Below are 11,363 nucleotides of genomic sequence, written 5' to 3'. Positions count from 1 at the left end.
GCTTTTGAAAGGTCAGCACAATATTGTTTTAGAGTTTTAGATTACTGAGATGTTTCAAAAGAATAGGTTTTCAGCTTTTCACACATAACAAAGAAAAAAAATAACATTAAATTATTATTAATAACTTCAAACGAATAACAGTTTAGTTATTTTATTTTATTTTGCAATTTAAAGTTGTTATTATGAATCAACAAATAATGCAAAGAAAATTTTAAAAATCTATTTTTTTGGCTAAAAAAAAGTAGATTAAAAGAAAAAATACTTTCAAACAGGTTTTTAACAACATTTATCTTTTGAAAATGGTTGAGTATTATATAACGTATTTAAGTTTTCTTTTTCTTTGATAAAGGATTGCATTTAGAGCATTTATCCTCAACGAGTTTCTCAACATTAAAGTAATCAAAATGAAAGAGAGAAAATGAGAAAAGTGTATCATATGATAAATTTTACAAAAAAAAATTTTACAAAAAAAAAAATTGAGACTCTTGTACTTGGCTTCGTACCATTAGTCTCTCTATTTCTCTGACTTTAAATCTAACTAAATAATCAAAGTATAAATATTAGTATTTGTAAGATATTTACGAGAATTTCTTCCACTAATGTTATGTTTCGAAACATTTTTTTTAATTGTCTAAAAAAAAAATGTTTCGAATACCAAATATATATGTTTCTTTGAATTACTAAGAAGTTATAGGTTCGTAGGTTCGTAGGTTCCTCTAGGACATAATTTAAACTATTTTAAATTACTTCTTTTAGAGAGGATATTTCTTCCAATGAAATTTGATTTTATGACATCTTAAACACTTACTAAACAATTTCAGAGTTTTAGCAAATATGCCAATTTTTAGTTGGCAAATGTACATGTTTTACGTTTTTATCATATACCCTTTAGTTAGATGTTAATACTAAACACTTACTAAACAATCGAACTCTCATCATTTTAGTCTTTGTTCCTTACAATTTGACAAATTCTTTCTAAAATTTAAGTAGTACACAACATAAAACATAATATAATTTTACGAAATTTGAATTGTATAACAATTTTGAATAACAATATACATATACTCGAGTGTACATTTTTTAATTAATAATTTGAATAGGCTATAGAAAAGCATGATTGGAGTAAAACAATCACTAGTCGTTGACAAAAATACAAACACACGCACCAACTAGTCACTATGTACATTAATGTCTTAACGATATCGTAAAAAGGAAGGAAAAAAGATAGTCTACAATAAATGAATATCCATCATCCAATGACTCAATGAGGCATGAGCCTCGCCGTAGTGGCAGAGTTGTAAATAAGTGGAAAAGAAGAGGAAGCAGCGGTTTGATCACGAACAACAACAACACAGCTTTTATTTGAAAATGGCTCCACTTCACGAGGTCTTCCTCTCTCTCGCCGTAGGCTTGCTTTACTCGAGAACCACACCCAATGAAAGATCCTTACTTTCGCATTCATTATATATATCCCACAGAAGAAAAAAACCCCAATTTAAAAAAAATTACGAAAAAGAAGCGATCTTTGCGCTTGAATCCTCCAATGTTGTCTCTCTAGTGATTCTCTTTATCTTGCAACGGTAACAAAAAAGGGTTTTACTTTTCAAAATCCGACAGAGAAAGAAAAGACCAGAAGTGTTTCATGTCTTTCTTCTTCTGACAATCATTACCAGAAAGAGACAAAGACAAAAAGACAGACACTTTCCATGTCTTTTTTGAAAGTTGGCGGTGAAAACATGGAGAGAAGAAACGGAATGGTGGGCCCTCCTGCGCCGAGGATTCTCCAGCTGCCACGTAGGCATAGCGTTCGAAGAAGGAATACAACATCGCCGAAGAAGAAGGATCAGAGAGTGAAGCTGGAGGCTCTGTTTCACCAAGAGAGGTCTTTTCATCACGAGGAGGAGGGAGGGAGGAGAAGAGGGAAAGTTGCTGACGGGAGAGAGATTAGTAGGTCTTCTCCCGTTGATGAAGCCACGTGGAGGTTTCAGGCGGAGATGTTGAGATCAGAGTGTAATTTACTAAGGGTTGAGAAAGAGATCGCTGTGAAGAAGATGGAGAGGAGGAGGAAGAGGATGGAGAGAACGCTTAGATCTGCTGTTCTTACTCTTCTCTCTGTAAGTGTGTTCTTCCTCCACCTGCTTAGTTTGCAAGTGTGAGTGTTTTTGAGTTTGATTGTTGTTTGTTAATTATGGATGTGTCTTAAATTATCTGTGCACGAATAAAAATGCCAGCATTCATTGGGCCGGACGTAGTTCTTGGGTACTGTATGCCTTTTATGGTTAGAAAAATTAATTTTTGTAGGATAAAAATGTTTTCCTAAAGTAAAAAGGAAATTGAATTTTGAGACTACTATAAATACGGTTTTAAGCAAATACGGTTTTAAGCGATCGTAAATTTTTTCACACATAATCAATATATAAATCGTAAATGGGTATTTGAATCAATTCGTTATTGTTCTTAAGTTTATTTGGTTTCTTCAAAGTCGATTTGTGTTTGTTCATAACATTGTTGTTCAATGTTTGTGGTTTTGATTTAGGGGAAACAGAGAATCTCAGAAGGGAAGAAGGAGAGCAACGTTTTGGAAGATGAGATTAGCTATTTGATTGAGAAACTCAATGAGTTAAACTCTCCAAAGGTTAAAGACATGGATGGTGGAAACTACAGACATAACTTTGACAGGCAAGCTTCTGTTTTAAGAAGAGAGCTGGAGAAGTTAGATGAAGGAGAGGTTTGTGTTAAAGGGATTCAGAAAATGGCAGAAGATAGCTTCTTGGTCAATCCCTACACTCTACCTGATCAAAATGTGAGTCACAACAACAGTTCACTGTTTATAAAAATGCCTAGTCTCTTTGCATGTTCTTGATTTTGATGTTATCTGCTGCAGATAGATACATTGGGTAGTAAAATGGAGGAGTTGTCTAAAGGAGTATTTGTGCAGGCGCATGAGGAAAATATAGGCTGTTCTAGACATTGCAAAGCACTTATGAGGAAGATTGCGGATCAAGCAAGAGCAGAAGCAGAGCAATGGTCACAAATGCAAGAAATGCTGAGTCAAGTGAGGAATGAAATGGAGGAACTTCAAACTTGTCGCGATTTCTGGCAAAACAGAGCTCTTGAATCAGATTCTATGATACAGAATCTACATTCCTCAGTAAGATAGACTTACACACACATATATTAATGAGAAATATCCTTAGATAGCACTAAATCAAATTTTTATTCAAAAAATAGTATATAATGAGGAAAATCACTAAAATAGTCTTAATAAAAAGTTAAAATTACATTTTTTTTAGATTTATTGATTAGAGTTTGGGGTTTAGTATTTTGAGTATAAGTTTATGGTTAGGGTTTAAGATATAATTTAGTATTTTTATTAATTAATAAATAATATTTTTAGGAACTTTTTTCGAAAGCTATTTTTCTGACCAAAAATAAACTAAAAATGTGCTATTTATGAGATTTGTCTTATATTCATCTTTGATATGACATGGGTTAAAATCCTTTTGATGAATCTGTTTTAGGTTGAAGGATGGAGGCGGAAGGCTTTGTCATCAGAAGCAAAGTTGAGAAACCTTGAAGCAGAGGTTTGGGGATTACAAGAAGAGATGAAAAGGTTGAAGAAGGGAGATAAGGTAGAAGCAGAGAAGAACAAGTTACCAACAGAGTCTGAGAAGAGAGTGTTGATTTGTAGGTTGAAAGAAAACAGACATAGCAGCAATGGAGATTGGTCTAAGTACAGTGAAGAAAAAACAACAAAACCATCGTGCTCAAGACCGGCTTTAAGAGAGATTAAAAACGGTTCAGTGGCAATGAGACAGAGAAGCTCCAATGTCATGAGAATGTAACTTGTCTTTCTGACAAAACCAGATTTTTTTCTGGTTTTCTATGGTTAATAAAACTTACAAATCGAGTTCATGAAAACTTGGTTAATAACACCTATTTTGTGAAAGCTAGTTTGAAGATTCATTAATAATTTTACACTAATAAATTGTTAGTTTGAACTTTATAATATACTTCTTCCGTAAAATTTCAGAACACATTAAGAAAACATATTAAATCTAATCATAAATACATCATTTCTATGATTATTAATTTTTAATTGAATTCTTTTGAATTTTATAATTATCATTATTAAATATTATAAAATCCAAACAATCACAAAAATCTATATTGTAAAAAAAATCTTTTCAAAATATTTTTTTTTGTGGAGGAGAAGAGTTATGACTTATTATCAATTATGTACACTTTAACATAGTGCAAAGTGCAAGTAAAATCGCTAATACGGATTTTTATAAAATGATTAGTGTGTGTAATTAAAACCATTAGATTTGAATCATAAAATATGTAAACTTGTTGTTTGTAGAATCGTTCATGTATTAGTTTCTATAATTTATAATAAACAGTCATAAAACCTTGGTTTAACAATCTCAACTTCAAATTAGAGTAAGGATTCATTTTTAACGAAATTAGCTTATGAATAAATGTATGGACGAGACTAAACAGAGATAGATGAGAAGATCCGAGGAAAACTCAAACGAACTCTCCCAAAAAATGAATTCATAAGCTTTTTATTCAACTCGCGCTATTTTTGGGAGAGAGACCTGAGGATCGAAAGAGCCTTCTTCTAATGGAAGATACTGTTTAGTGGAGATAGTTGCTCATTACTTTGAAGTTGTTCACATCTTGCATTGCATTATATTTACCCTGATTGTCAACTCCCTCAGAAGTAAGTCTTTTGTTTTAATGTCAGAAACAAAACAGAGTAGCTCTGTTTTTGTTTACAGAAGTTGTTGACTAAAGACAAGATCTTTGAAAAGAATCCCATTGAGTTTGTGCAGATATGCAGATGAAAAAGTTTTTATTCCAATCTACAAAGTATCTAAAGAGAAAGCAAAGTCTATTGGGGTTGAGTTGGTTCAGTGCCATCTCAAATTAATTAAGGATCATGTTCAAAAAAATTATTAAAGGTATATTTAACATGTAATAAAATAATTTTAAAATTTTATAGCTCTATTCATATACATATATTTGATGTCTCTTTTGAAATTATACTCTAAATATAGTAATATATCTAAAAATTTAATGTTTTAAACCATAATTTATATATTTACTTTCAAAACAATTCTTAAATTTTTTTTTATTTGTAGATTTGGACCATGTTCGACCGCTCCACTTGCTCATGCTATTAGACGGCCCTGAGTTTGTTGCCATTGGAGGTTAGCATAAAAGAGACTGTAGAGAGTTTGCAAGACAAATGGTTCATCAGATTCTGAGTTTCAAAACCAGAACCAGACTTGGATCTCTCATGTTTTCTGTATTAGTTACTTGTGGTTACTTTTCCTTTAATTCAAAATATGGAATATGTTGCCTGTGATATTTTGAAATTATTTTTACCATCATTTGGGACTGATGGAATTAAACTATTTTTCTCATTGGAATTTGTATTTGCAGGAGGTTTCTTTTTTTACTTTGTTATGATATAGCAAATAGTCAAATAAATTACCTTTATCTTTTGCTTCTAATCTTAGCAAAAAATCATTAGGTCTACATATATATTTAAAACTTTGTTTGAAGTAGTAGTTGACATTTCTTACATTCGTACCACTCACTATAATTTTTAATTGTTTGATAACTTTAGAGTTTTGAATAACTGATAACAATCCACTCACGTGATTGTCTTTTTGCTGAAAAAGTATGATTTATTTTATGGGAATGGTGAAATAACCGATCCAAAACACACATAAGATGGCGTTTGAGATGTAAGTTTTATTGAGCCAATAATAGGAAAATCATTCAGATGATCTCAGTTGCGATCATATTTCACCGCTGAGTCCACCGACCATGTTTGCTGCACATTTCCTCAAACTTAATGGTTTTCATGTTATGCAAATTTTTGTATAATATTGTACAAGTGCATGCTCTCTTAATTATCACTTACCTTTGAGGTGAATTTGGCAGTTGTTGTACAGCATTTCCTTTCATTCCCTGCTATATACATATATATCAACAATTAAGGAAGAGACTGGTTCATTTATATGGGCTTTCTGTAGCATATTAGTTTGTTCTTATTTATCAAGCTTTACTATCCAAGTCCCAGGATTAGTGTCTGTGTCAGAAACTGATCACTCCAAACAGGAAACATCTAGTCTTTTTGTCTCCATGGTATCCCAATCTCGTCAATGCTATCTCCGAGAGATTTTTCAGCACCAGATGGATGAAAAAGACACCAGCAAGATGCTGAAGGTAGTTTTTGACAAAAAAAGGATAGGAGATGATATAATTTCATCATTGGTCTCTTTTGATGCACTATGATTTGCTATATAAAGAGAGAAACAAAGGGTTATTATACTCTACTCACACAGGAAGCCTTTGTTTCTCTCTATATAGCAAATCATAGTGCATCAAAAGAGACCAAGATTACTCTAGCCGTTAAACAAATCTTACCCCACGTTCCTTTAGCCGTTGATATCGTCCCTTGGTCACTTCCTGAACCATATCTTGTCAATGAAAAAGCTAACCTCGTGTGGCCTCTGACTCTGATCATATTCATTTCTTTTTGTTTTTTTTGTTTGGTAAAAAAACATTTCTTTTTGTTTCATTCTTAAATATATTTATTACTGAATAACATAAGAATTCTATAAGAAAAATGGATCATTAAATTGACCAATAGCATATCATACTTTAATTTTTCGCTATTTTCAATGGATAATATAATTTAACCATTTTTAATCACTAAACTACTATATATATTTATATTTTGATCCATAAAATTGTAATTATAATATATAAATACGTGTTTCAAAAAAATATATATAAATACGTACTCCGATACCTTTATGTTGAAAACAACATGTTTATAAACTATAATCAGTAACTGTTTATTCGGTTCGGATTTAGCTTCTCTGTGGGGTAAGGAGTAATGTCTCAACAAATCTATATAAGTACCAACCAAATGCCAAAGTATGTCAACCACTTATAACAAATATACATTAGCCCTATTTATTTATTTGTTGTACTACTTAAACCCATCCATGATCCACCAAAAACAAATTGTAAGTCTTTTTAACATCAAAATCATTACATTCTCAAACTTATGGTGTTCCACTATCTAATTAAAGCTTAAATCACAACCCTAAAAGGTAATTCATCTCTTAATTTCACTTTAAAATTCAACTTGAAGAATCTAAATATTGATACAAAGTGGAACACTTCTTTGTTTCTTGAGTGGATCTATTCACATTTTTTAGAACACAAACACGTGTTCAACAACGAGTGGCCCTATAATGCAAATAAGAATTTGAGGGACTCCATTAAAGGAGAAGAAAGAAACCTCTACTGAATTGCACGTCTCTCTCTTCTGCAACTAACTCCATTAAATACACACAACAATAAGAAGAGGCACTTATACCAAATTCATCATCATCTCTGTTACCCAACTAAATCATAACCACACACATAAAACATAGCAAATTTAATAAAAAAATATATTTGTTATATATAAACATTCACTTGCCATTTAGTCTCTACACAAAGAAGCAAACCACCAAATCAAATGGCTGCTCCATCATCACTAATAGCTCTCAAGAACCCAAGATTCCTCACTTCTTCTCCTCACAATATCTTCAATACCAAACAAAAAACCCTAATCTTGACAACACATATGAAGACTTGTTCCATCGTTTACTCATCTTCTTGCACAAGCATTAACTCTTCAACAACTCAACATAAGCAACCCCTTGTTTTAGACAACAAACAAGAAGAAGAAGAAGCAGAACTCGAAGAAGAAGAAGTGAATCTTGGATCAATTTGGAGAGAAGTACAAGGTTGTAATAACTGGGAAGGACTACTAGATCCAATGAACAACCATCTTAGAAGAGAGATCATACGTTACGGCGAGTTTGCTCAAGCTTGCTACGACTCATTCGACTTTGATCCTCACTCCAAATACTGCGGCTCTTGCAAGTATCATCCTTCAGATTTCTTCTCAAACCTTGACCTAAATCTCCACAAGGGCTACACCATAACACGTTACCTCTACGCAACTTCCAACATCAACCTCCCAAACTTCTTCCAAAGATCAAAACTCAGCTCTATTTGGAGCCAACATGCAAACTGGATGGGTTACATTGCTGTAGCTACGGACGAAGAAGAGGTGGCTAGACTCGGGAGACGTGACATAGTCATCGCTTGGAGGGGCACGGTCACTTATCTCGAATGGATCTATGACTTGAAAGACATTCTTTGTTCAGCTAACTTTGGTGATGACCCTTCAATCAAGATTGAACTAGGGTTTCATGACTTGTACACCAAGAAAGAAGACTCTTGCAAATTCTCTTCCTTCTCGGCTAGAGAACAGGTTTTGTCCGAAGTCAAACGTCTTATTGAGTACTATGGTCAAGCAGGTCATGAGATAAGCATCACCGTGACAGGTCACAGCCTCGGTGCAGCTCTTGCTTTGGTCAGTGCTTATGATGTCGCTGAGCTAAACTTGAATCACATACCGGACAACAACACTAAAGTACCGGTGAGTGTGTTCTCCTTCTCAGGACCTCGTGTAGGTAACTTGAGGTTCAAGGAACGATGCGAAGAGCTAGGTGTCAAAGTTTTGAGAGTGATAAACGTGCATGACAAGGTACCTTCAGTTCCAGGGATATTCGCAAACGAGAAGTTTCAGTTTCAGAAATATATCGAGGAGGCAACATCATTCCCATGGAGCTACGCACACGTTGGCACAGAGCTTGCCTTAGACCACAAGAAAAGCCCGTTTCTGAAACCAACTAAGGATTTGGGCTGTGCACATAACCTAGAAGCTTTACTTCATTTGGTGGATGGATATCACGGAGGAGAAGAAGGAGAAGAGAAGAAGTTTTGTTTGGTGACGAAGAGGGACATAGCTTTAGTGAACAAGAGTTGTGACTTCCTAAAAAGTGATTATCACGTACCGCCTTGTTGGAGACAAGACGAGAACAAAGGGATGGTTAAGACCGGAGATGGTCGGTGGGTTTTGCCTGATCGACCACGGCTCGAGCCTCATCGACCAGAAGATATCACACATCATCTTCAAAAAGTTCTTGGCACGTCTAACGACGAACCTAAACTCTTACATTAACCTCGCCACTTAATACTGAACCCCAATTAATAAACTCAAACCCAAATATGAAATATTTTTTAAAAAAACTTTAATTAATGATATTTTGAATTTTTTTCTTTTGTGTGCTATTTGGAAATAAAATATGTTTTATTGTTATCTTTTGGTATTTTTAAGATAAAATCACAATTAATAATTAAAAATAGTCAATCATATGAGAATAGGCTTTGTTGAGGTTTGTGAATGCGCAAGGATCCAATCTGTCTGTTACGTTTGATATGTGGACCAAAGGTGTATAATAAATTGAACATGTTAATTAATTACGTCTTTAATAATATTCCATAATTGTGGAGGCCGTCACCATCCCCATCCAAGACTTTTATTCTCTGTACTCAAAAGATATGATTAGTTAGAGTATATGGTTTTGCTCTTAGGAAAGAGACATTATCGACCTTCATCGGTTAAGAATTAGCCGGTAAATTCATACAAGGTGGAAGTAAAGTGGACCACAAGGAAGTGCATGCTCAGAAGGTTATTTGAGTGGCTTGACCACTCAAAGTAAAATAAAAATCTTGATGATGAATCTCTGTATTTCCCACGCGTGAAATACCAACAACAACGATGTGCGCACGATATAAAATGAGGGATTCAGAGTTGTCATAATGCGCCTAGTTAAGGCTTTTCATGGTCCAGATTCCAGAAACCACAGAGTCATGACTAAAGTTTTGATTCTACCTTTTCTATTATGAAAGATAAAGAAAGATACGACGGATCGAGCCACACAGTTTTTCATTAATCATGATTCATATATAAGCCACTAAATAAATCCTTAATGGATCTGAGCACACAACAACAATGCATGGCACCCCAAATCACACAAATATGATGTATTGTATGATGTGTGTGTATTCATTGAGACCTCTCCATGTGTAGAGGGTTTAAAGGAAAACGAAAGGAGAACGTTGCGGGTCTTTGGCCATGGAAGGAATGTTTTACTTTTACAATATTTAGCAGGATGCCATCCAAATATATGAAAAACAAAAGAAGTTATAAAGTCAAGAAACATTAATTTATGTTTGATTCCGTTTCTTTCGTTAATTTATGTAATCTGCTATGTATTTATCTTTTATTATACCTGATAAATATCCTTCAGAAAATTGTAAAGCATGTTCACGTCGAAAAGCTTCAAGTTCAGACTGTTTCCCAATATATCAACTTTTCAGAAAGCACCCAATGCTTTTTGGCTCGGAGTTTAGTAAATGAAACTGTAATGCTTGTTGAAACTCAATGTTATCCATATATTGAAATTGGAGTTTGTTTGAATGAGATTGTTGCTTTAATAGCACTAAATAGACAGTGTGGAGAAGTCTAACAAGGTTATTAACCTTAGACAATTACAGAGATGTGAATTTATACTAAACCAAGCTTGCATACCAAATTGAGTTAATATAAACTCGGACTTGAGTTCGGTTTAGATAATAATTCGGTGGATCATGATTCAACAGCCTATATTTTTATATCAAAATTTTATTTTATGTAATTGATCACGACATAAACAAAAAAATTGATAATGAAAATAACAAATTTTTTAGAGAATAAATTTGGTCAAAAGTCATTAATTCTTGTCAAGAATTAGTTTTGGTCACTAAGCTAACAATTCTCTTTAATTTTCTGATTAATTTTGTGGTTAATACCAAAATTTAATGCAGTATTTATCTCCACTAAGATCAAAAATGTTTTTGGCATTTTTCTAAGCTCTATAATGCTCCTTCTCATTCCACTAAGGAGGAGTGAACAACAACAATCTCTTCCATTTCTCCTCTTATTTATTTTTCATTTATCAATGAGAATACACACAAAATAAAAATTTGATAGGCTTTTTATTCAAGTGATGTGAATATAAGAAACATGCAGTTTTATCATGAAACTCTAGTCGTCATACAACCGTCACACTACGGGACGTTTTTTAATTAAGGAAAAAGATTCCTAAGTCTCAACTCTGCAAAAACTTATTGTCCATCTCGTTTGATTCACGGTATTCTTGTATTTATTCAATGTTCTTTATAATCTATCTTACAATTATTCAGACTCTGCAACTTTGTAAATTAAGGTCCTACAATGCTTTGATGCCATCGTTATTGACTGTCATCCGTTTTTCTGGTTCGCATCCAGTACTTGTTATGTTATGTTAAGAGATATTTGAAAAACTTGTTTACTAACTGTATAATCATCACACTATTATGTACTTTAACCCGTCACACATTATCGTAAATCA

The 11,363-nt window shown here is 33.3% G+C and overlaps 2 protein-coding genes across 3 annotated transcripts; both read left to right on the top strand.

Annotated features, from left to right (window-relative positions):
• The first annotated feature begins 302 nt into the window (after nucleotides 1–302).
• On the top strand, nucleotides 303–4,009 carry LOC103871286. Of its 2 annotated transcripts, none has more exons than XM_018652481.2 (4): nucleotides 303–2,114; nucleotides 2,546–2,803; nucleotides 2,885–3,151; nucleotides 3,522–4,009. In XM_018652481.2, exons 1-4 carry the CDS (start codon nucleotides 1,707–1,709, stop codon nucleotides 3,843–3,845), a joined length of 1,257 nt encoding a protein of 418 aa, XP_018507997.1. In that variant the 5' UTR covers nucleotides 303–1,706; the 3' UTR covers nucleotides 3,846–4,009. The 2 variants fall into 2 exon arrangements, with proteins under 2 accessions (XP_018507997.1, XP_009147768.1); XM_009149520.3 differs by having other exon boundaries at nucleotides 314–2,114; nucleotides 2,537–2,803.
• Nucleotides 4,010–5,387: 1,378 nt separating this feature from the next.
• On the top strand, nucleotides 5,388–9,408 carry LOC103871285 (phospholipase A1-Igamma3, chloroplastic). The gene has a single exon (XM_009149519.3). The coding sequence runs from the start codon at nucleotides 7,553–7,555 to the stop codon at nucleotides 9,107–9,109; it is 1,557 nt and encodes a 518-aa protein (XP_009147767.1). The 5' UTR covers nucleotides 5,388–7,552; the 3' UTR covers nucleotides 9,110–9,408.
• Nucleotides 9,409–11,363: the final 1,955 nt, after the last annotated feature.

This window comes from Brassica rapa, chromosome A06, assembly GCF_000309985.2.
Source record: "Brassica rapa cultivar Chiifu-401-42 chromosome A06, CAAS_Brap_v3.01, whole genome shotgun sequence".
Lineage (NCBI taxonomy): Eukaryota > Viridiplantae > Streptophyta > Magnoliopsida > Brassicales > Brassicaceae > Brassica > Brassica rapa.
This window is presented reverse-complemented; position numbering and strand designations above follow the sequence as displayed.

Bases quoted from the DNA above. Each gene is read 5' to 3' on its own strand.
- LOC103871286 (XM_009149520.3), top strand. From the start codon at position 1,707: ATGTCTTTTTTGAAAGTTGGCGGTGAAAACATGGAGAGAAGAAACGGA. The intron at 2,115-2,536 runs GTAAGTGTGTTC...GTTTTGATTTAG, and splicing joins CTGTTCTTACTCTTCTCTCT to GGGAAACAGAGAATCTCAGA. The intron at 3,152-3,521 runs GTAAGATAGACT...AATCTGTTTTAG, and splicing joins TACAGAATCTACATTCCTCA to GTTGAAGGATGGAGGCGGAA.
- LOC103871285 (XM_009149519.3), top strand. From the start codon at position 7,553: ATGGCTGCTCCATCATCACTAATAGCTCTCAAGAACCCAAGATTCCTC.